Source organism: Lepidochelys kempii, chromosome 10 (assembly GCF_965140265.1).
Source record: "Lepidochelys kempii isolate rLepKem1 chromosome 10, rLepKem1.hap2, whole genome shotgun sequence".
Lineage (NCBI taxonomy): Eukaryota > Metazoa > Chordata > Testudines > Cheloniidae > Lepidochelys > Lepidochelys kempii.
Genome location: NC_133265.1, coordinates 40000637 through 40026192, shown reverse-complemented (window position 1 = coordinate 40026192; position 25556 = coordinate 40000637). Strand labels below are relative to the sequence as shown.

The 25556-nt window shown below is 48.1% G+C and overlaps 1 protein-coding gene and 1 long non-coding RNA gene across 3 annotated transcripts in view; one reads left to right on the top strand and one right to left on the bottom strand.

The window, feature by feature from the left end:
• The first annotated feature begins 815 nt into the window (after positions 1–815).
• LOC140918502 (protein PML-like) overlaps positions 816–25556 on the top strand; it is a 42541-nt gene continuing 17800 nt past the window's right edge. Inside the window, exons 1-7 of one of the 2 annotated variants that reach the window (XM_073363077.1) lie at positions 816–968; positions 2799–3283; positions 10706–11286; positions 12463–12524; positions 17013–17099; positions 18331–18586; positions 22827–22879. In XM_073363077.1, the coding sequence (XP_073219178.1) occupies positions 963–968; positions 2799–3283; positions 10706–11286; positions 12463–12524; positions 17013–17099; positions 18331–18586; positions 22827–22879 (1530 nt within the window). In that variant the 5' untranslated portion in view covers positions 816–962. Of the gene's footprint in view, positions 969–2798; positions 3284–10702; positions 11287–12462; positions 12525–17012; positions 17100–18330; positions 18587–22826; positions 22880–25556 lie in introns of both variants that reach the window. The other variant, XM_073363076.1, reaches the window with a different exon arrangement.
• Positions 6119–25556, bottom strand: part of LOC140918503 (uncharacterized) — a 31562-nt gene continuing 12124 nt past the window's right edge. The window contains exons 2-3 of the long non-coding RNA XR_012161210.1: positions 23141–23448; positions 6119–9801 (exon numbers count right to left, since the gene is read on the bottom strand). This is a non-coding gene — a long non-coding RNA (uncharacterized lncRNA). The remainder of the gene's footprint in view (positions 9802–23140; positions 23449–25556) is intronic.

The following is a 25556-nucleotide window of genomic DNA, read 5'->3' as shown; positions in this document are numbered from 1 at the left end:
AGGGAGGTATTTGGGGGGTGCATGTGCAGTGGGAGGGGATATTTGGGGGTACTGGACGGGGTTCCTGCAGTCTCACTCTCAAGATGGGGGGCAGCTGGCGCATGCCCAGGATGCAGCGCCAGCCCATCAGCGCCTCCCTGCAGGCCTCTCCTCGGGGTGAAGAGCCAGGGTCTGGCCCTGTCACCCCTCTTGGCCAGGCTCTGAGGCCCTACGTCAGGGAAGGCAGCCCAGCTGAGAGGCAGTGGCATCTCCACTTACCTGGCAGGCCAGGCTGGGGCAGGTTATATGCTCAGTACAACATAGGCAGCAAATTCTGACAAGGAGCAGTTTATGCTGCTGGGAGCTGCAGCTGTATGGGAGGGACCAGTCGGGGCATGGAGACAGCTCTTTCTGAGCTGCAAGGTCTGCTCTGAAAGGAAATATCCCAGACATTTCCTCCTATTTGAAAAATCCTCCTGGACACAGATGGGCAGATCAAAAAAAAAAAGAGGTCGTGTCCAGGAAAACCCAGATGTATGCTAACCGTAGGCACAGGCAAGTCAAGGCCTTGCAGACCTCACTGCACCCAGTGGTCGGTACCATCCCGGCTTCATTAGGAATGAGCCTGCTGTGCACTGAGCATGTTGGCATCCCAGGCAGGGCCAAGGCACAAGCCTGGCCCCCTACATGCTGCAGGCTGAGACAGGCAGCCTGCAAACAGAGAACTTGGCCTGTTCAGGCCCTGCAGCCAGCTGCTCCCTTCCCCCAACACTAGGCTGTGCTGCCTTCCTTGGCAGCAGTGGAAACTTCCTGCAGCTCCTCCTCCCTGCAGGTCACACAGAGAAAATGAAACTAGCTGTGGCGCTTCTGCTTTGCAGGAAGCTCCTTGTTACTCTCCCTTGGCCAGTTACTCTCCCTTGGCCACAGCAGCAGCTAGACCATCCCCAGAGCCGTGGCCGGAGCTGGCTGTGCATCCGCTCTCAATGCAGGTATTTTATCTTTCACTTGTCTTTGGCTGATAGTGTGCCATTTGTTTCCCAGCTACACAGAAGGGGTAGGGGGATTCCTGCATGAGACAAACCCCAGCTCCCCACTTTTTGGAGACCATTTCTGGGAGAGACCCACTTTGTGGGGCACACTCTGCTCCGGATGGGATGGTGCAACAGCCATCAGCATTGTGGCACAGCCTCAGTACGTCAGTGTCCTGTGACACCGTTGTGCCATGATGCGAAAGGACGAAATGCTGTGGTTTCATGCACCCCTGCATTTCTGGAGGGTCCTGTTAACTTCCTTCACATGAGGCAGGCAGTCTGTGAATTTGGGGCTATCCCAGAAATATTGAGGAGGCTGGATCTAGTGCCCAGAATAGGACCATGGAGTTAGCTCTTGGAGCTGGCATCCTACTTGTGCATGTTCCTCTATTCCCTCTCTGCTTCCCTCCCCATGTGATATCCCAAAGGCCCAACCTGACAAAGTTGTATTGCAATTGACTTCAACGGGAACTGGCTGCCAGATTTTTCAACAACCACAAGCTGAAATGGGTCTCAAAAGCAGCACACACCTCTGAAAACAAGCCCACACAACACCCCCTAAGGATGTACTCCACCCACCTGGCGACCCACATCCCTAGGGCTAATATTCCCACCGGGGAGGGGCTGCAGTTTGCTCTGCAAACTTGCTGACAAGGAACGGAGACTAATTTTTTGTAACTACAGCTTTGCCAAGGCTGGAGCTTCACCCCATCTCCCACCCATCCACACTCCAGTGTAAAATCCTTTTTGTTGCACTTGTTGCTGGATCTGTTCTATATTAGTTCGTATACTGCTTTCATGGCTATAGTATCTGAGTGCCTTTCAGCAGTTCATTGAGTGACTAACGTGTGTCATGTGGTGTTTGACGCTAACGCCACCCCTCCAACAGATCTTGGTGGAGAGACTCACACATGGCATGACAGTATGCTCGTGCTGAGACGTAGCATCACAGCCCTACCTGGACTGGGATTCCTTTCTGCCAGGAGAGGTGGCTCTCCTCCATCTCTTACCACTAAGGGATGATTGGAGTCTTCCTCCAAACTTTGTCCAGGGCACAAAGAGTCAAGCCTCTGCTTTAAAAGCTGGTGACTAATTGGCAGACACAATGGGGAAGAGGGGTGAGATGGTTTTGTGGTTACAGCTGGGGAGTTGTGAGATCTCTGCATATTAACCCCTGGGTGGCTTGGGCGAGTCACTGAACCACGCTGTGTCTCAGTTGCCCATATGCAAAATTGGGATAATAATATTTCCCTGCCTCCCAGGACTGGATAAAATAATCTTTCCATGGTGAGGTTTTATACTAGAGCAGTGGGGACAATGTAGACACCCAGGAGAGATAGGCATGCAGCCCTGCTGCATGCAATGTCACTGTGAACTGTTCTATAATAAGCCAGTTCGCATGATGTTGAGGGCCATGAATTTGCAATATGTAGGCACAAACATATGGGTGCCATATTCAGAGGCAGGATCCTGCAGCCTCCAGTAGGGGTCCTCTAGGCCTAGTCCACCCCATCACACAGGCCACATACCACACCTCACAACACTTCATAGTTCCCTTTGTTCCCCTTCACCCTTCCTCAAAACACAGAAACAAGGGGATGTTTGGGGCAATTGAAAGGTGGCAAATTTAAAATGGATAGAAGGGATTTTAAAAAAATACAGTACATGGTTAGCTTGTAATATTATTACTGTTACATAGAGACATCTCTTCCCCCCCCCCATCTCTCACTGGGGCTCATAGCAGAGCAGCACAGCATTGGTGACCCCCTGGGTCTCTCTCTCCCAAAGGTGATGGAAGAAGAATTTCAGTTCCTGCTCTGCCAGGGATGCCAGAAAGAACCCAGGAATCCCAAGCTCCTGTCCTGCTTTCACACTTTGTGCACCGACTGCCTGGAAGAGAACAAGCCCGTTGGCCAGTGCCCCATCTGCCAGGCTCCCATCCCACAAGCCAGCGGGATCCCAGACCAGGACAACCTGCTCTTTGCCAATCTGCAGGCCAAGCTGAGCACCTACCAGAAGATTGTCAGCAGCAGTGACTTGGTCTGTGACCGCTGCAGAGATCTGGCCGAGTTTTGGTGCTCTGAGTGCGAGGAGTTCTTTTGCATCAGATGCTTTGAGGCCCACCAGTGGTTCTCAAAGAAGAAAAGCCACGAAACCAGGAAGGTGAGGGAGCTGAAGGCAGAATCTGCCAAACAGTTTCTGGAGGGAGCAAGGAAGTCCAGAATCCTCTTCTGTTCCAATCCCACCCACAATGACCAGAACTACATTACAAGGTAAGAACATCAACCTTCTATGATTTATTCCCATACAGTTGTGAGCACATGGGAAAAGGGTATTGGGAGGGAGGGTCTGTGGTGAAGGCCAGGCCTGGGAGTCTAGGGAACTTAGGACCCTTTCTTCCTGCACCAAGATATGAGAGTAACTCCCATTGACTTCCGCAGGAGCTACTTGAGTCATGTTGCAAGAATATGGCCCTTCGGTTCTATTCCCAGCTCTTCCACTGACCCACTATGTGACCTTGGGCAAGTCACAGCTGTGATGGGTTGGACCCCTCTTCTGGATGTACCAGGGTTTCACTGGGCCCCACCTGCTCCACCAGCCTGGATTCCCTCTCCCTGTTTTGCTGAATTAGGCTCTCCAGCCCCTTGCAGCACACACACAGAGGTAGGGCCACACCCAGATGCAAACACAAACTGAAGCCAGCTCTGTGTGAGAGGATTCACCCAGCACTCACTTGCACACCCCTTTTGGGGAATAAACCCAAAATAATATTGTCTTGTGCTGTATAGAAAGATCTGCACAGCACAAACTCATAAAAATTTGACCTCTCCTTCAATGTGAAGAGAGATATGCACAACTTCTTCCCCCCTCAGTTAGAAATTGCACAAACTGGGTTTAATAATAAACAAAACAAATTTATTAACTGTAAAAGGCAGATTTTAAGTGATTATAAGGGATAGCAAACAGAGCAAAGCAGATTACTGAGCAAATAAAACAAAATATGCATACTAAGCATAAGATCTTAAAGAGAGTGGTTTCAAGAAGTAATTTCTCACTCTCAATGTTATTTTAGGTGTGAAAGTAGAATGAATTATATTGAAATTATAATTCATTAAAGAAATGCTGCTTGAAGGGTTTGTCGAAATATAGTTGTCAGGAAGAGAAATATTAAGGAGTGTGAGACAATGGGTCCTCAAACTAATTAACTTAGAGCTCCTATTGAGCTAGAAGATTGGTAAACGTTAGTATGGAAAGGTAAATTGCAGAGTTTCTGTATCTTAGAGTTCCAGTTATGTCTTCTTACAGACTGGACCCCTGTCACAGTCTGGACTCGCCCCTGCCTTTCCCCTCAGGTTAGTTCCTTTGTCCCTTCAGGTACTTTCAGCAGTCCTTCTTCTTGGGTAGGCAATGGAGGAGAGTCCAGATCAACCCGCTCCCCAGCCCTTAAAACGGATTTACCTAAGGCAGGAATCCTTTGTTTGATCCCCATCCCCCTACAGTGGAAAAGTACCAGCTGTGTCCAAAGGGGTATTTTTCATCAGGTGAGATTGTCACCTGACCTTGTAGTGTCAATACAGCATCCCAGGAAGCACTTCAGGAAGGTGGGAGATTTGTATCTTCAGAGTTCTATTGTCCTTCTTAAATGGGTCATTCAGGAGGATTGCCTACTGTCTGGCAGGCGTTCCTCCAAAGTACACACACAGATGTAATTGTTACATAGTCAATATTCCTAACTTTAGATACAGAAATGATACATGCATACAAACTGGATAATCACATTCAGTAAATCATAACCTTTCCAATGGTATCTTACATGAGCCATCTTGCATAAAGTATATCTTAGTTATGCCATATTCCCATCATAACCATATTACTATGCAGAATATAGGGTGTACTGTCACAACAGCCTCTTCCTGTGCCTCAGTTTCCCCATCTGTAAAATGAGGCTAGCTCTTTTTCAAGTGGCCTCTGCACATTCCCACCCTTGCTTCATGGTGTCAGCAGATCACAACAGGGGTCAGGCTGGAATTCGCATCCCCCTGCACCTCAAACAATGCCCCAGGGTTGCTCTTCTGCAGAGACTGAACCCGGGACCTCAGCATCTAAATTCATGAGCCCTTACTGCTTGAATTAAAAGACCAGGCTCTTTAGTTTGGAGGCAAGAGGAGACTCAAACTTCTGTGTGTGGTGCAGTAATGCGGGGGACAAAGCATGGGTCACACCCCCCATTGAACAATTGGCCAGGTACATCTTGGGATTTCCCTCCCACACACCGTCTGACACAGTGCATGTTGACCACTGCTGAAGGCACTGGCTTGACGAACCCTCTGGGCTAGTATGGGAAAACCTCTATTCCCAAAGATCCTTCGTAGAGACTTACAAACTCCCCACGCATGTGTCATATTGAAAGGCATATAACCATGGGCAGCGGGTACAGTAGGCCAGGAGGGGCTAAGCCTCCCCGGTGCAGCCACCGCTGATCCTGCGGCCAGAAGCCTGGGCCATGGTGGCTCCACCTCTTCCCCTACATGCTGGGAGTAGGCTTCCATGGGAAGAGTTTGCTTATTTATTATGTGCCATGCAGGTTCCCAGGCAGCTGAGGAGCCGGTACCTACTACTCAGCTACCTGGGTCCCTGGGACTCCCCAGGGAGATTACTGATGAACCCAGGAAGCTGAGTAGCAGAAATCACCTCCTCAGCTGCCCAGGAACCTGCATGGCTCATATAAAAACTCAGCGTTTTCTGCCTTGGTGCTCCTCTCCAGCACTCTCCAACCCCCTCTCTGGAGGTCCCTCCTGCCGCTTGCTGGTTCCTCCTCTCCACTCGGCCCCCCACCGCCGGTCCCTCCTCCCCTCCCACTTGGCCTCCAATGGGAGGAGGGATGCGGTGGGTGACGATGGGGGTTGTGTGGGAAGAGGGGGGAAGGGATGTGGCGAGGGTCAGTGGAGGGGAGGAGAGGAGGGATGCACGCGGGGAGGGGGAGAGAGGAGGGACCAGTGAGCAGAGGTGGGGGGGCAAGCGGGGACAGGAGGAAGAGGGACCAGCGAGCAGTGGCTCTGGGGCTGAGCGGGGAGGAGGGGGGAAGGAGAAGCATACAGTGAGCAGGGAGAGGACAAATGGTGGGAGGAGAGACCAGTGAACAGCAGGAGGGCGGGCTGAGAGGGAGGAGGTGGGACTGGCGAGCAGCAGCAAGGGGACTGAGCAGAAAGGGAGGAGGGACTGGTGAGCAGCAGTGGGGGCCCAAGGGGCAAGGAGGAGGGGGGATGGAGAGGAGGGACACCTGTGGCAGGGAGGGGGCTGAGCAGAGGAGGAGGTGGGCGTAACAAGGAGTTTGCTTGTCCTTGCAACAAATCAGCCAGAGATCTCTTCTGAGTACAATTATTTTATTTTATTTTTATTTTATTCACGGTGTCAACTCCCACCACCTTCTATTTACAGACCGCTGCAAACCAGCAACCTGGGGGAAAGCTAGCTTCTCCAGCCAGCAGTGATGCACAGTCCTTGGCTCCTCCCTTGCCTGCCTGCCTGCCAGCCCTATATAGCCCCCTGGCTAATGAGGCCCGCAGGTGCTTCCCTTCTAGCAATTAAGTGTGGCATACTCAGCCAGCCCCAATTAATGCTTCTTAATTGGAGCTAGGCTAACAGAGGGCTGGCCCAGGACCTCCTGGCCAGCACCCTGTTACAGTGGGCCTGGGGCAGAGTGGGGTGAAGTGGGGTGGGGCCACTGGCAGAAGAGGCGGGACAGGGAGCTAGCCTCCCTGAGGGGAAGCTTCACCCACCAATCATGCATATAACACACATGTATAATAATCTATTGCTGCCAGTACCAATCACTAATTCATAGATTCATAGATATTAAGGTCAGAAGGGACCATTATGATCATCTAGTCTGACCTCCTGCACAGTGCAGGCCACAGAATCTCACCCACTCACTCCTGCAAAAAATCTCTCACCTATGTCTGAGCTACTGAAGTCCTCAAATCATGGTTTAAAGACTTCAAGGAGCAGAGAATCCTCCAGCAAGTGACCCATACCCCATGCTACAGAGGAAGGCGAAAAACCTCCAGGGCCTCTTCCAATCTGCCCTGGAGGAAAATTCCTTCCCGACCCCAAATATGGCGATCAGCTGAACCCTGAGCATGTGGGCAAGATTCACCAGCCAGATACCCAGGAAAGAATTTTTTGTAGTAACTCAGATCCCACCCCATCCAACATCCCATCACAGGCCATTGGGCCTGTTTACTATGAATATTTAAAGATCAATCAATTGCCAAAATCATATTATCCCATCATACCATCTTCTCCATAAACTTATCAAGTCTAATCTAAAAGCCAGATAGGTCTTTTGCCCCCACTGCTTCCCTTGGAAGGCTATTCCAAAACTTCAGTCCTCTGATGGTTAGAATCTTTCGTCTAATTTCAAGTTTAAACTTCCCAATGACCAGTTTATATCCATTTGTTCTTGTGTCCACATTGGTACTGAGCTTAAATAATTCCTCTCCCTCTCCGGTATTTATCCCTCTGATATATTTATAGAGAGCAATCATATCTCCCCTCAACCTTCTTTTAGTTAGGCTAAACAAGCCAAGCTCCTTGAGTCTCCTTTCATAAGACAGGTTTTCCATTCCCCGGATCATCCTAGTAGCCCTTCTCTGTACCTGTTCCAGTTTGAATTCATCCTTCTTAAACATGGGAGACCAGAACTGCACACAGTATTCCAGGTGAGGTCTCACCAGTGCCTTGTATAACGGTACTAAAACCTGCTATCTCTACTGGAAATACCTCACCTGATGCATCCCAAGACCGTATTAACTTTTTTCACTGCCATATCACATTGGCGGCTCATAGTCATCCTATGATCAACCAATACTCCAAGGTCCTTCTCCTCCTCCGTTACTTCTAATTGATGCGTCCCCAGCTTATAACTAAAATTCTTGTTATTAATCCCTAAATGCATAATCTTACACTTCTCACTATTAAATTTTATCCTATTACTATTACTCCAGTTTACAAGGTCATTCAAATCTTCCTGTATGATATCCCGGTCTCTCTCTAAATTGGCAATACCTCCCAGTTTTGTATCATCCGCACACTTTATTAGCACACTCCCACTTTTTGTGCCGAGGTCAGTAATAAAAAGATTAAATAAGATTGGTCCCAAAACTGATCCGTGAGGAACTCCACTAGTAACCTCCCTCCAGCTTGATAGTTCACCTTTCAGTAGGACCCGCTGTAGTCTCCCTGTTAACCAATTCCTTATCCACTTTTCAATTTTCATATTGATCCCCATCTTTTGAATTTAACTAATAATTCCCCATGTGGCACGGTATCAAATGCCTTACTGAAATCTAGGTAAATTAGATCCACTGCATTTCCTTTGTCTAAAAAATCTGTTACTTTCTCAAAGAAGGAGATCAGGTTGGTTTGGCACGATCTACCTTTTGTAAAACCATGTTGTATTTTGTCTCATTTACCATTGACCTCAATGTCCTTAACAACTTTCTCCTTCAAATTTTTTTCCAAGAGTTTACATATTAGAGATGTCAAACTAACAGGCCTGTAGTTACCCGGATCACTTTTTTTTCCTTTCTTAAAAATAGGAACTATGTTAGCAATTCTCCAATCATATGGTACAACCCCTGAGTTTACAGATTCATTAAAAATTCTTGCTAAAGGGCTAGCAATTTCATGTGCCAATTCCTTTAATATTCTTGGATGAAGATTATCTGGGCCCCCCCCCCCCCCCGATTTAGTCCCATTAAGCTGATTGAGTTTTGCTTCTACCTTAGATATGGTAATTAAATTCCTGGTTCTCTTAGAGGACAATGGTTTGATTATTCCTCCCATCTACCCAGCCCTTTTCTTTAGTTGCCTGTAGATTTTAAATCATGCTTTGGGGTGGGATTAATGGGAATGCCATCAAACTGAAAAGTGACGGGCATGAAAAGAAACAATACTGGGTGGGAGGAGAGAGAATCTCATGTCACATTTCTCTGCATGTCTCAGATTTGCTCAAGCTCTCGGTGTCTGTATCCCACACCCCATGGTATTATACTCAGAATGGGCCAGAGTCTGATCCAATTTCCACCATTATAAATGCAGAATCACTTCATTGTCACTGATGGGTTACACTTGGCTTTATACCACTGTAACAGAGTCTAGAATCTGGCCCGGTGAGATTACTGCAAATGAGAAGCATGTGTTGCACAGACATGCTGGATACTCTGTCTTGCTTACTCACTGGGTGCAGCTGCACCAACGACTGCCAGCAACGGTGCAGCTGAATCAGTGCTAAGATATTAGGGTAGATGGGACTCAGGCATTTTCACCACCAGGTCATGGCAATCTGCTCAGCATAACCTGCATGGTGAAAGTAGTGACTGAGCCCTGGGTATGCTGCAGCTGACACCCTTAGTACCATTCTTGCAGCTGCACCAGTATGTCCTTGCAAGGAGGGCTGGTCCAGTATTTAGGGGACTAGGCTAGGACCTGTGAGATTGGGGGGGTCAAATCCCTGCTTTACCACAGACTGTGTGTGACCTTGGACAAGTCTCTTAGCCTTTCTGTGCCTTGGCTGTTAATTTAGTTGATACCTACAAGCAGTTGAGTGGGAGAAGGAATGGAATCAGAGCAGCAGGCATATCCCATTTCTCATCAAGAGCCAATTGCCAACTTCTACAAACAGTTCCTAATGAATCACTCTGTAGATTCCAGCCTCTGGGTGGCTATGCTGGGCTGCAGCTTTTCTCCATTTATCTCCTCTTTGGAGACTGTCCCTCTCCTGGACTCCCTGAAAAACAGAAGGCATCATACTCAGCTGATGTAAATCACCATGGCTCCATTGATTTCAGCACAACCATTCCCATTAACACCAGCTGAGGAGGATCTGTCCTAGAGAATCTCTAAGGAGTTCCCCAGAATGGGAAGGGAATTTCCACAGGATGCAGCTATTATCCCATTACGTCGCTGCCCTTTTTCTCTATGTGCCAGTAGGGAATGCTTTTGTTAGAGATATGCCAATGGCCAAATATTTGAATCAACCCCCATAAGTCTGGCTGCCTGTGGGAAACTTTGGAGATCTTATTTCTTCTTCTCTTCCTCTACTCCACTTTTCCTCTACACCTCTCATCACAATAGTATTGGGTGGGAAATGGTTTCCCATCCCACTAAAATCTTTGAGAGTTCAAAACTTTTTCCACATCCTGAATCGGGACAAAAAGTCAAAATCTCAATGATTTTTCTAAAGCAAAAGGTTTCTGTTTGTATAAATCAAAACATTTTGTTTCGGTTTTGACCTTTTTTTTTTCTTTTTATAAAGCTCTCCTTTTTTTTGACTGCAGTTAGCTTAAATTTCTTTTTTTTTAAATTGTTTTGGACCAGAAAACCAGAATTTTTCATTTTGAAAATGTTGAAACTAACCCTTTTGAAACATTGCTTGACATTTTGTCGAGTCATGAAATTCATTGACACCGATCCTGTTTGTGAATGGTTTCACTTGGGACTAATTGACATTTTTCAGTGAAAAAAATGTTTATTTGAAAAAATCCCCACCAGCTCTAATCACGAGGCTCAGGATGTGGCTACAACCAAAGGCCTTGCCCCAGCCTCAACTGTAGGCCAAGCAGTGGGTTGTAGAGAAGAAGGGACTTCTTAGGATGCATTCAAATTAAGCTGTATTGTGCTTGTATCAGTAGTATCTACTGCAGAGGATGTTTCAAGCCTCTCTGTTGTTCCTGTGCGCTCCTGGATAGTGAGCACTCAAAACTCTACTGCAACATCCAGACGGAAATTGAGCGGCGGCAGGAGGAGCTGGGGAGCCTGAGCGAAGAGCTGAAGAGGAAGAAGGCCCACTTTGAGGATGTCTATAAAAGCCTGAAGGGCAAAGCTGACCAAATGGACCGGGTGAGGACTGAAAACCAGGAGCTGATCCGAAAGAGCATCGAACACATGGTGAAGTTGATCCAAGAGAAGGAGCAGGAGCTGCTGGAGATGGTGGAAAGGCAGCACCGCCTGGGGAACGAGGACCTGGAGGGGAAGCTGAAGCAGATGGAAGCTGTGCTCAAAAGGATGGGGGCCAGTGAGCAGCTAGTGGAGAAGATGCATCTCTATGCGTCAGACCAGGAAGTGATGGACATGCACCCCTTCATCAAAGGATCCTTAGAGGAGCTCATGAAACTGCAGCCTCTGGCAGTGGGAGCCAGTGTCCAGGCTGGAGACTTCGCCGAGTGTAAAGCCAAACTCCAGGCTCTGTTTGAAAGAGTGACTGGGGAGAGAGGTAAGATGCTTTCACAGACCTGTGTGGCTCCTGCTGGAGTAAGATGGGGTAGTGCTTGGCGGGATGGGGGCATGGCTGCATGATGCCATGTCTGATGTCCTCAATGTACCACCTGCCCTGCCTTACTAATTACTATACCTCGAAAATGGGGCAAACTATTTTCCCTCTTGCAAAAAGCTGCCTGTGAAATCTGAGGAAGATGTTACACTTTGGGGCAGCTACGTTAAAACCCACAAAATATCAGCATCTCTCAAGTGTCCAGGAATTCTTTCCCTCTTTGCATAATTGGCCCTCATTTAGCTAACAGTGCTCTAACTTTCAGGGTGGTGGGAGGTGATGTGAAATGGGCCAGTTCAGCCTCGGTCCCATTTCCCCTGATTCCCCATCGCCCCATGCCATGGGTCCATCATTCCCACCAATGCAAAGTGTGTGGCAATAGCTCCCTTTCTGATTCCCTAGCCTTTTGCATCTACTGGTGTAAAGGATGACCTGAGGTGCAGGACAGTGGAGAATCCAGCCTGTGCTCTCCAGTTTTGGGATTGCAGTCCATAACACTCTGATGAGACTGGGCCCGCCCGTCAACTAGCTGGATGTTTTAAGTGCTAGGAGTGCCCCTTCAGAATAGGAAGCTGTTTCCCAAAAGCAGGGCCTCACTGTCTCAAAGGACTCAGCACTACCTCCTCCAGTTGAGGCCATTCCCACATCACTGCAGGCCAGGTGGCAACTCTGTGCTCTGTCTGAAAGCAGGAGGCCAGATTCACCCCTGGTGTAACTCCACTGCAGTCAGTTCCACTAGCAATGAGGTTGGTCCAACGGTAGCATCACTCAGCGGTCTCTGCCTCATCTCCCTATGCAAATATGAAGATAGTTAGGCTGGATTTTATGACGTGCTGGTTTCACTGCTGTGGTTCTGCTTGCTGGACTCCCGGCAAAGGTAGCAGGCACCTATGTTCCTGGCTCATCCAGAACCTAGCAGTCGGGCTTCTGATGAGGGATTGAGAATCAGAATGAGAAGCAAGCCAGATCTTACTATTACAGGCCTTCTGCCAAGGCCACTCCCAACTCAGCTGCTTGCAGGGCATGGGGACACTCTGCCGACACTGTAACCAGCAATCTGGGAGTATTTTCACTGCCTCTGAGAACAGCTTCACCCAGCTCAATCTTTCTCCTTTGTAGATGCTGCCTCCTGTGCTGCCCAAGTAGCTCCAGTGACTGAGGTATCTTCACCTAAGGACTTGGTGAGAGGAGCTATTTGCATTTGCCCTTATCAAAGGGGTAGGGGAGGGCTCCTGCCATGCCAAGGGCTGGTGGAGATGCTGATTCTGTAGTTTCTCCCACCTGCCACACTGGCCAAATTTACATGCGTGATGGGGGGTAAGGAGTGTTGAGCAGGACAAGGAGTGTGGGGGGGACCCAATTCTGCATTGATAGGAGCGTGGCTACCGTGACCCTCCCACCAAGCACTAGCAGGGAAAAGGCCAAAGGAGGGGAGCATGGCACCTCATTGTGTTGAAGCCCATGGGTGAGATTCTGTCCAGACACCCAATAACAGAGATCCCCCAGGGACCTTCACCACCATGCAGTTCTACTCTGTGACATTCTTCTCTCTTTGTCCCCATCTCCCACGCTAGGGGACAGGTCTGTTTCATGCCGCTCCCTTCATCTGGAAGAGCCCGCACTTTTGCCCACATTCAGAGACCTTTCCCTCTTTTCTACAACATAGAATAATAGAATATCAGGGTTGGAAGGGACCTGAGGAGGTCATCTAGTCCAACCCCCTGCTCAAAGCAGGACACATCCCTTCTTCCCACCCTGTTCTGTCACCACACCCCGTTCGCTGGCCAGCTGCTGCTCTGCCTGCTCCTCCTCTCAGTGGTTGATCTCTGTAACGGGGTCACACACCCCTTACTAAGCCTGAGCAGAAGGGAGAGAAGAGCCTTTCCTGCTTACAGGCAATCATCTAGATTACACCCCTGCATAGCTGCCAGAACTGCCAACCCTGGAGACAGGCAGCCACACCTGTGACCAACAGAGAAAACGACCCGGTACAACAAGGAGAGAATAGCCGTGGTGGCACTTTTTTGGTCTTCTTACTGTTTTGTTGTTGTTGTTGATTTGGGGTCTACATTTAGTTTGAACCTCTCTTATGGTGTTTTAAAATAGTATCCATGCAGCTTACAGGCATTTCACTCTTATGACTGTTCCTTAAAAGGCAACAACAACAAAATAATAAGAAGACCAAAAAAGTGCCACCACGGCTAAACAACCGAGTACAAAATGCAGTAAAAGCTAAATTGGACAGGCCCAAAAAGAAATTGAAGAGTAACTAGCAAAAGACACAAAAACTAATAGCAAAAAAATTCTTAAGTACATCAGAAGCAGGAAGGCTGCCAAACAACCAGGAGGGCCACTGAATGATTGTGGGGCTACAGGAGCACTCAAGGAAGTCAAGCCCCTTGTGGAGAAGCTAAATGAATTCTTTGCACCAGACTTCACTGCAAAGGATGTGGCCTCCCACACCTGAGCCATTCTTTTTAGATTACCCAAATCTGGGACAGTTCCTCAGATTCGTGTCAGCAGAGGAGGCTTTGGAACAAATTTTTAAATTTAACAGTAATAAGTCACCAAGATCCGATGGTAATCACTCAAGAGTTCTGAAGGAACTCAGACATGAAATTGTAGAATTTCTAACTGTGGTATGTAACCTAATGCTTAAATCAGCCTCTGTACCAGATTACTGGAGGATTGCTAATGTAACACTGATTTTTCTTTAAAGGCTCCAGAGGCGATCCTTGCAAATACAGGCCTTGTCTACACTTGCAAATTACAGCGCAGTAAAGCAGCTTTCTGCAGTGTAACTCCCGAGGTGTACACACTGCCAAACCACTTTGTGCACAGAAACTCCTCAGTTGCAGCACTGCAAAAACACCACCTCGATGAGGCTGTGTCTACACTGCCACTTTCAGCGCTAAAACTTCAGTTGTTCGGGGTGTGAAAAAACACCGCCCTGAGTGACAAAAGTTTTAGTGCTGAAAAGTGCCAGTATAGACAGCGGTTTATTGCTGGGAGCCATGTTCAGGGTGGGGTTTTTTTATCAGCGGGGAGAGCTCTCTCCCCGGCGATAAAGCGTGTCTACACTGCTCATGTCAGAGCGCTGCTGCGGCATCGTGAGCAGTGTATACCTACCCTGAGAGTCCTAAGCACAGAGGCTCCAGCGTTGTATTGGCAGTGTAAACACGTTACAGTGCAGAAAGAAATCAATTGGCCTCCAGAAGTGTCCCGTAATCCCTCAAGTGGCTGCTCTGCTCATTGTTTTGAACTCTGCTGCCCTGGAGACATGCGCCCCTCCCCTTTCAAAGCTCTGTTTCTGACAACCCTTGCATTCTGAGCTGATCTGCTCTGGGACACAAAGCAAACCACTGATGTGGAATGCTCCTGCTGTTGAACACAGAGCTGAGAGAGATAGACAGATTGTTGTGCAGAGAGCTGGGGAGGAAGGCGGGGGCTGATGACAGGGTGTCCCCCTCTTCCTGCCTCAGAACTGGTTGCTTCCTGCTGCTGTCTGAACTTACAAGACAGCAAGCTGACACACTCTTTCCCCCAAAGCATAGTCTCTCCCCCTGTCCATACACACACACTCCCTGTCACACACTCTGCCACCCCACACCCCACTTCAGTTGAAAAGCAGCTGGCAATGTAGTAAGATGCCCATGGAACAATGGGATTGGGAAACCTACATCATGCAATGCTGTGCCTGCCCCATGAAGCATTGCGAACCCTTCCCAAAGCACCCTGCAGCCAGTTGTACAGTGGGATAGCTGCCATGGTGCGCTGCTCTCTTTGCTGTTGCAAGAGCTGCTAATGTGGATGCGCTCCACCGTTACAAGGAACACAGTGTGGACATGCAACAGTAGTTTAATTCCAATGCTTTAATAAAAGTGTTGTTCTTTAATAAAATTTCTTGTTGCACAGAAATTTGCCAGTGTAGACATACTCACTGGCTGGTAAGCCTAACTTCAGTACCAAGCAAACTGGCTAAAACTATAGTAAAGAAGAGAATTATACATGAACACAATATGTTGGGAAGAGTCAACCTGGCTTTTGTAAAGGGAAATCATGCCTCACCATTATTAGAATTCCTTGAGTGTGTCAACAAGCATGTGGACAAAGGTAATCTAGCTGATATAGTGTACTTGGACTTCCAGAAAGCCTTGGACAAAGTCCCAGACCTCAGTCTCTTAAGAAAAGTAAAGAGTCATGGGATAAGAGGGAAAGGCCTCTCATGGATCAGCAACTGGTTAAATGAGACAACAAAGGGTAGGACTAAATGGTCAGTTTCAGGAGAGAGGTACATAGTGGGGGTTCTCCCAAGGATCTGTACTAGGACTAATGCTGTTCAACATATTTATAAATGATCTGGAAAAAGGGGTAAGCAGTGAAGTGGCAAAGTTTTCAGACAATACAAAATTACTCAAGACAGTTAAATCCAAAGCTGACTGTGAAGTTACAAAGGGATCTCACAAAGCTGGGTGACTGGGCAACAAAATGGCAGATGAAATTCAATGTTGATTAGTGCAAAGTGTTGTACATTGGAAAACATTGTCCCAACTGTACATACAAAATATGGGGAACTAAATTAGCAGTTACCACTCAAGAAAGAGATCTTGGGGTCATTCCCCAGATCTTGGGGAAAACATTTGCTCAATGTGCAGCAGCAGTCAAAAAAGCTAACAGACTGTTAGGAACCATTAGGAAAGGGATAGATGATAAGACAGAAAATATCATAATGCCACTACATAAATCCATCTTACTTGGAATACTGCATGAAGATCTGGTCACCCATCTCAAAACAAGATTAAGAGGTATGGAACAGCTTCCGTATGAGGGGAGATTAAAAAGACTGGGAGTGGTCGCCTTAGAAAAGAGACGATTAAGGAGGGATATGATCGAGGACTATAAAATCATAAATGGTGTGGAGAAAGTGAATAAGGAAATGTTATTTACTCTTTCACATAACATAAGAACATTAACAGGCACCAGGTTTAAAACAAACATAAGGAAGTACTTCTTCACACAACGCTCAATCAACCTGTACATCATGTTGCCAGGAGATGTTGTGAAGGCCACAAGTATAATGGGATTCAAAAAAGAATTAGATGAGTTCTTGGGGGATAACTCCATCAATGGCTGTTAGCCAAGATGATCAGGGATGCAATCCCATGCTCGAGATGACCCTGGCCTCTGACTGCCAGAAGTTGGGAGTGGATGACAGGGGTGGATCGCTTGATAATTGTCCTGTTCTATTCAGTCCCTTTGGAGCATCTAGCACAAGCCACTGTCAGAAGATAGGATACTAGGTGAGGTGGACCATTGGTCTCACCCACTCAGGCCATTCTTATGTTCTTATTTCCTAAGCTGTTTCCCAGACTCCTGTCCTGTGATCCTCTTCCTCTTGAGGTCCAACTAGCTGGGCTGCATCCCACCAGGCCCCTGCACTCAGTGGTTCCTCAGCCTCTCTGGTAGCACCTTCTCCCTTTCTCTCTCCCCAGCTGTAGCAGGCCACCAAACAGCCCAAGCTGAGGAAGCAGCTCCTCAAGGTCTTTGGATCTGGCCCTTGTGATGTCCGGATTAGAAGAACTCTGAGAAGCTGACTTCACGTACGCACTGGCCCTTATCAGCCTGAATGCCAAGGGCTCCTTTTAATTGCTCCTTTGTGCTTTCTCCAGTCAGGGGAGTTCACTCAGCTTAGGACTCAAGAGCAGCACTCGGTTCCCATGCTTACTGGCAACATCCAGGAGGCGCACCTGGGCATGGTAAGTTTCCTGCTGATTATGGAACATTGCGCTCTGGCTTGCAGATGACCCTCCCTCCCCAATCGGGACCTGAGCTCAGCGGGGAGGAGCCCAGCGGTCGGCAGAACAATTGGACCAAAAGGTACAGCAGATGGCTGGGCTGTAGTGAAAAGTTGTCAGAGCTATGCTGATTCACACCAGCACATTGTATCTATTTGATTGCCTTCATGCCTTCTTGGCCTGTAATCTCTTTGGGGCAGGGATTGTGTCTCCCTAAGTCAAAGCCCAGCATAAGGGAGCCTGTCCCTGGTATGATGGAGGTATTTTTCTCTTCCCTGGAGGGTATTGGGGTCTCTGCCCCTTATGCTACCTGCTGGAGGCATCCCCCAGGGCCCCTCCAAAAATTGGACAAACCCGGCACTTCTGTTGGTCTCTGCAGGGCAGGGTGGGGTGCAAGTGGGGTGGAGGAAGCTCACTCGACTGCCTCCTGCCCAGAGTCTGTCCTGTGGGTCGGAGAGGCTGGCACTCGGGCCCGAGATTCACTACAGTGCTTCGTAAAGAGCACAGGGAAGAGGAGGGAGGGTCACTGGTTGTAGCGTGGCTGCTTCTAGGTCCCAGGCATGGCCCAGGAGCCCATTGTGCTATGCAGGTGCTGTACAAACGCAGCACAGAGACATGGCCACTGCTCCAAAGAGCTCACACTTAGTACTCTGACCATGTACGGCTAGGCTGCCCTTCTTCCTCACCCTGAGCTAGTGGTCACGGGTGCAGGTTACTGCCCCAGCAGTACCCCCGGGGCGTCACGGTCCCTCCCGTAGCCCTCTCTACTGTGGGGGTTTGGTGAGGATCTCATTTACCGCAGCCCTGAGAAAGGTGCAGTTTGCCTCCCCCATTGCCCTGGGCACCCAGCCAGCGCCAACTGGGGCATGGGAGAGTGAGGGGAAGGAGGCTTATAGTTCCACCCACTCTGCCCACCCCCTGCAGACAGCATGTGGCATCCGGAGCCCAGATCCAGGCTCCAGGGAGCTGGGTGACAGAGCAGAGGCCTCACTTCCCAATCACAGTCCAGCACTTTATAGTTTACCCTGGACCTTTTGAGCAGTAATTGGATTTTAAAGAGTCCCCCACAGCTGGGCTGGGTGTTCAGAGGACCGAGCAAACCTCTGGCCTAGGACACTGTCAGCCTGCCCCACAACGCTCCCTGGACGGGTACCCATCCCCATGCTGCTTAGGGGCTCTTCTCTCTCCCCAGGCCCCCCCAGGGAAGAGGAAACCAGGCCAAGCTGAAAAGGCCATCCAGACACCAATCAAGGTGCTGAAGCTTGAATCTCAGCCCAAGGTGCCGGAGAGAACCCCCAGCAAGTGCGACCAGGGCTTGCTAGACTTGGACCTGCAGCCTGGACCCAGCACTTCAACACCCAGCAGAAACTGTGGAGGGGCTCCTGCAGCGAGGGGAGCTGTGCTCTCTCAGGAGCTGGGAAACGCCCACTCTGAGCCCGGAGATCAAGGTAGGAAGAGTGAAGTGGGAGCCTTGTTGGGAGATCACCGCGGGGCATCTTGAAAGGGAAGCTTGGGCCAAAGCAGCTAGACATCACCACGAGAAGGGTCCTGAATGGAACGTAAGGATTATGAAGCAGAGGTCATGGCCTCACCCTCCACATTTCTGGCTTTGTAATTTGCACCTTCCGTGCTTATGTAAACAGCAAGGCAAAGGCAGTACAGCCTAGTGGATAGGGCACGGGCCTGGGACCCAGGTAGGGTTGCCAGCATTGTAGTTCAAAACAAACATTTGGGACTGTTTTCTTAGCACCCCCATCTCACCTCTCCTCCTACTATTATTTATTATTATCAATGAAGAAGAAGAAGCAGGGATCCTAGAAATCTGTTTCCCAGGGAAAAACATGGAATTTGTGTTTTTATAAAAAGAACGAGGAGTACTTGTGGCACCTTAGAGACTAACAAATTTATTTGAGCATAAGCTCATCGGATGCATGCAGTGGAAAATACAGTAGGAAGCTATATATATACAGAGAACATGAAAAAATGGGTGTTGCCATACCAACTCTAATGAGACTCATCAATTAAGGTGGGCTATCAGCAGGAGAAAAAAACTTTTGTAGTGACAATCAGGATGGCCCATTTCAAACAGTTGACAAGAAGGTGTGAGTAACAGTAGGGGGAAATTAGCATGGAGAAATAGTTTTTAGTTTGTGTAACGACTCATCCACTCCCAGTCTTTATTCAAGCCTAATTTAATGGTGTCCAGTTTGCAAATTAATTCCAGTTTTGAAGTTTCTCGTTGGAGTCTGTTTTTCAAGTTTTTTTGTTGAATAATTGGACAATCAATTACAGACCTAAAAGTCGCAATTATTCAACAAAAAAACTTGAAAAACAGACTCCAACGAGAAACTTCAAAACTGGAATTAATTTGTAAACTGGACACCATTTAACTAGGCTTGAATAAAGACTGGGAGTGGATGGGTCTTTACACAAACTAAAAACTATTTCCCCATGCTAATTTTTCACCTACTGTTACTCACACCTTCTTGTCAACTGTTTGAAATGGGCCATCCTGATTATCACTACAAAAGTTGTTATTCTCCTGCTGATAATAGCCCACCTTAACTGATGAGTCTCGTTAGAGTTGGTATGGCAACACCCATTTTTTCATGTTCTCTGTATATATATAGCTTCCTACTGTGTTTTCCACTGCATGCATCTGATAAAGTGGGCTTTAGCCCACGAAAGCTTATGCTCAAGTAAATTTGTTAGTCTCTAAGGTGCCACAAGCACTCCTCGTTCTTTTTGCTGATACAGACTAACACAGCTACCGCTCTGAAACCTGTGTTTTTATAGAGAATCTTTAGTTTTTACATTTTGTGAAAAAATAAGAACATGTGCAGTGGAACCCCGATTCTCTGATCTAATTGGGACCAGCGACAGATCAGATACTTAAAAATTCAGATAATCAGGAGACCGGGCAGAGCTCCGGCTGTCAGCCCCGGGCGGCAGGGCTCAGGCTGCTAGCTGAAAAATTGTAAATAGATCAATCAAACATTGTGTTCAATGGATACGTGTCTATACTGTGGCTAGGGAAACTACAGTTCAGTGTTTCCTTTTAATAGTGGAAAAAAACAGATTTTTATGTTTTTTGTCAGAGAATTCTTTTTGTGGGGCGTTATAATGGAAAACTAGGATCTCTGATACTAAGCAGCACTCACCTCCATTCGCCAAGGGTATTTCTTCTGCTTTTTGCAGCACTTAGCAACTCCTGTCCTTGTTGTACAGAGATGAAAAAATATGGGACGTTCCTTGTAATAAGGGACTATTGGTCACCCTAAACCAAGGATATCTGGGATCAGTTCCCAGCTCTGTCTCTCAGCTCTGGGTGACCTTAGCCAAGTTGTCACCCCTCTCTGTGCCTCAGTTTCCCCAATTGTAAAATTGGGATATAGATACTGACCTCCCTTGTAAGGCACTTTGAGAGTGAAAGGGGAAAAGCGCTGTGTAGCTGACCACCTCCAGGACCTTGCAGGGTTGAGTCCCAATTGCCCAGAGTTCACATTGGGATGGTGAGAAAAGCTGACCTACATCTCCTGCTTTCTATGTCCTACCCCTGGTGCTCCTGCAGCCGTGTCTCCCACCCAGCCCTCTGTGTTAGAGCACCCTGAGCTACACCTGCCTGTAACACACACAAGGCACCAGGACCCAGATCTGCAAAGTGACTTAGGCACCTAACTTCCATTGAAATCAATGGGAGTTAGGGCGCCTGAAGATCGGGGCCTCAACTGCTAGGTCAGTGAAGCCAGGCTGTTCTGACCATACCCCTTTGGGTGCCCCTGCCTCTCCACTATGGCAGGCAGCATGGAGGTGGTATGAGAGAGAGGTCCTATATCAGCAAGTACCACACAGGGGTGGGGGGAACCTTCTTGGGGCCGCTTAGCAGGCTTGTGAGGCCACAGTGCTTGGCAAGGCAGGCTCAGGCACAGTGCAGCCAGGGGTCAAGCCCTACCAGTCTAAAATGCAGCCACAGCCTTCCCCAGATAGTACTGGGCCCTTCCCCAGCCCTCCAAGTCAGATGAGTCCCAGCTGGCAAACAGACAGGGACTGCAGCGGGGACATCTGGTGGATACTTTTAAAAATGCAGCCTCCCATGTTGTTTTCCATAGTGAAGTCCTTAGAAGCGGAGCTGAGAGATACAGCTGCTGGTCCAGCAAATCCCTTCATTTGAGTCCTGGGTGTTTAAATTTAAGATCTTTGCTAGATCAGGGCCATAGGCCAAAGGAGAGACCTGTTTTCAGAGGTGAACCAACCCCCTCTGGGTGAACAGGCTGGTGAGGCAGAAAGATACAAGAAGGCTTTTGGAGGACTTTCACAGGAGAATGCTCTTGCACCAGCCCTGGGCAGAGAGCCAATCAATGGCCCACAAGCAGAGGGAATGGTGAGGGGAGGAGAAAAAATGCAATGTCCATCAGAGAGGATGGACCATATCCATGGAGGGAGGCAACTTCCCACTGGATCCTGGAATGTAGGGGAGCTGGCAGAGGAGCTGGACAAGGCAGTGATGGGGCCACACTTCCAGGGTAGGCATGAGGAGGCAGGTAACAGGCCCTGGGAGAGAAGTGGCATCCATGGAGCCAGATGAGGAAACAGGCTAGCAGCAGGAGGCGGTTTCAGTGTTGTCGTTGGCTGAGACATGCACACCCCATCACACTTTAGTACTTCCACACATACCCAGCCATCACGTAACATTGCCTGGCCGGCCTGCAGGGGCTGTAGTGACATGTGCTTAGTAGTGACTCCTTATCTCAGGGTAAAGGGTTGGGTTCCCTAATTGTCACAGCAGCCCAATGAAAATCAAATGAGTTGGAGCTTCAACATGTAAAACCAAATGTCCACTGATGGAGCCTTTATAGTCATTGCAGAGCAGTTGGCTTCTCAACCTCTTTCATGGCGTGATGCCATGTTACAGCAAAAAAGTTCAGAGACCACCCCCCCCCTTCCAATAATTTTGGGACCTCTCCCATGTAGCCATAAAGAGAAATCCCACCCACCACATCCCCAAACTGTTCATGAGCCCCTTGCTAAGGATCTGGACCACAGGTAGAGAATCCATGATCTATAGCAACATCTAGGAACCTTGATTTTCCTGGGTCCACATACAGACAAACAGGGAACTGTTCCAAAATGAGCGACTGAAAATAATGAGGAGTTGAAAGGGTTGACTGGGGAGGAGATGGGAAAGGCTAAATTCAGTGTGGCTAGACAGTGATGCAGAGAGACACAACCACACAGCCTCAACACCCAGGGAAGGAAGAGAGGAAGGGCAGCAGAAGGTCTCAGGAGTGGAACTAGGAGTAAGGGAGGAAAATAAGAAAGTAAGGAATAGAAATGCCTGGCTGATTGGAGGCTATGATGCTGGAAATGATTCCCTGAAGCACTGGACTTCTTGTAGCAGATCAGGGCGGGAGGGCAGCACAGAGGTGAAAAGTATTTCAGCTGGGGTGAACAGGAAAATTGGCACATGCAGCAACGAAGGAAACTGTCTCTCTGGAAAAGCTCTCGCTGCTACACCCTAGCCAGTGGAGGGGGCTCTAATTCAACACTCATCAACCAGCCCGCTATGTGGCCCTTATATGTGTGGCTGGGGAGGGACCCACGTTGCTTTGCCAGTTTTTCCTCTGTCCTGTACCCTTTCGCGCTGTGCCTGTTCAAACTGGCACTTGACTCCCTGTCTTCTGTTTGCAGAAGACTCCAGCATTGTGATAAGCAGTTCCGAAGATACAGACGAAGACACGGTGGTGAGTGAAATAAAAGCCCAGCATCCACTGTAACTGGGATACAATATGGATTGTGCCAAAATGCTGCGAGTTGCTGCCGCTCACGCTGCCTCTTGTAAGATCAACAGCAGTGAATGCAAACACAAGCACGCAATGGTTGGAACATTCAGCCACCTGCCTTAGCATTGCAATTCTCCCCACTTGGTTCAGTGCGGATTCTGAGACCATGCATTAAAGGTCTGGCATGTCCTAAGGATCCACATTAATCTGCCAGTCACATACCTTTCCAGATTCCTAGGTGTGGGCAAGAAAACCTCTCCTTAGTTGGATGAGAGTCATCAGGCAGGTATAAGTTTAACCTTCTCCTCCAGGACTCTTTCTGAACAAGTAACCACATTATCTGTTGGCTCCTCTCCCCATAACTCGGTCAGATTCCAGCAGAAGGAATCTTCTGGGACATTTCCAAACATTCTTCCACCACCCTGACGTTTGTTCAGAAAAGAGTTCTCATCATCTGCTTGCTCGCTCTCTTCTCCTTCAGCGACTCTATGCCATTTCTCAATGCACCACAATGGGTTGAGCTCTTGCTTCTGTAATAGCAAGAATAGGTTATTAGCTACTTTTTGATTGCTTAAGAGCCCTTCCAAAATGAAGCCAATTGTGGATTTTCCCCCAGCTGTTGTTCCCAGTGATCTACACACCCTTCTCTCTTTCCCAGATAGGCACATGCCTCCCCTTCACCAGTTGCATTATGTGTTTGACATATCCACTTCCTGCTCCTAGACAGTGTTGTCTAGTGGATAGGGCACGGGACTAAGACTCAGGAGACCTAGGTTCTATTCCCGGCGCTGCCACTGGCCTGTTGTGTGTTCTTGGGCAAGTCACTTCAGCTCTCTGTGCCTCAGTTTCCCCCTCCCCCCTGTAAAATAGGAATAACGCTACTGCCCTCCTTTGCAAAGCAGTCTACAGATGATCACGCTACCTGAGAGCTGGGTATGGTTATTCTGCAATGCGTCTCAGAGACTGACCTGAGTAGAAGTAGATGGCTGCTGACTGTACATCAAGTCACAGGCAACCACGGTTGCGACTGACCCAAGCACAATGCCCTAGGCTGAGGGATATAGAAATAGATCGCTAAATGCCAGCCAAAGAAAACAAAAGCGGACAAATCTGTCCCTGCTGTAACCTCCCCTGAAGCCCAGAGAGCCACACAGGTAATATTTGGTCCAAGGTGTCATCCCGTCTCAAACATGCACTCTTTACTGACTTCACCTCTGAGCATGGAACAAGCAATGTAAGTCCCCTCTCCCTTCCCAGCATGGGCAGCCCTCACCCCCGTGCTTTGGTGATCTCCAGCTGTTGGCAAACTCCCTCTGGACCCATATCCCTTAGCCCAATTGCTGCAACTCCAATGTGGTAAGCCAAGTGGCTCCACCAGGGGCCGGATTTGCCACTGTGTCTTGTGATGTCACTCACACCTGTGCAAAGTGGGCGTGAACCAATACCATTCGGATCTGCTCTGCTCACGCTGCCTAGGTGTAATTGACTATGCAGAGTGCAGGGCAGCAGGGAACCTGGACCCACATGTATCGTGAATGCTGCTGTAACTGTCTGAGGCGTTTTATCTTGCAGGGAATGTGCCAGCAAGTACTTTGAAATGGTCTCACGTCATATGTAAATACAGCTTTGCAGCTGGTGCTGCAGAAGTGGCACTCTCAAGGCAATCTGTGTGACTGTCCCCCTCTCTCAGGGAGTTTATTTCCTCCTTTGTGGGTGTTTTCTTTTCCTGGTTTGTAAGAAAATAAGTGACCAGCGCTTAATTAGAGATGGCCCCAAAAAAGTTAAGATCTGGATTCAGGTCCAAACTTTGCATCTTTCCTGAGATTTCCAAAGAAGTCTAAGGGAACTGCTAAATCTCCTAGTGGAAATCCCAGCTCTTTTGCACATTTCTATACTTAATGTTTCCAGTTTTGTCCAGTCCAGAAATTCTGCCCAGTTGGTATTTTTTCTGGAACTCAAGCACCTTCCTACATCATTCTTGTTGAGATGTTCTGGTATTATTCTTTATTGATGACACTGTAACAAAAATTAAATAGGAGGAAGTATGCTTTATAGAATTTTGCAGTATTTTGCTGAACTAGTTTCTTCAAGCTTAACTTGGATAGCAGTACTGTGGTACACTACAGAATGAAATGTATAAAAATAATTTTTTATAATTGGTGCTGGTAGCACGTGACCTAGTTAAGGTTGATTTCCAGCTTGCTCTTCCAGAGGCTCATAATTTACACAGACAAATGTAGGCTTCAATTTTATGTTTTTGTCTCAGCCAAAAGGGGAATTGTTTGAGCCACTTCATTTGAGCTGTTTGTGAGTTATTGGAGAGTGGGGGAGTGGGTGAACAATAATTCCTATTAGTCTCCATCAGAAAGTGCTCTCAGATGACTCAATATGACTAAAATGTAGAGGGTCTAATTCTTCTCTCACTTCTGTCACTTTTATATTGGTTTCAGTGCACTCACTCTTGAGTTACACCAGAGTAGGTGAGAGGAGAATTTGGCCCAGGAACGTCAAACTTGTCTTGTTTTTAGATCTCAGTAAGATTTAAAACCACAGGCTACGTTTGTAGGCAGTCAGTTCAGATGGTTTGAAGTTTGGAATGTTAGAAGTCAGCAGTTTTGTGTGTCGCCATTAGAACTTT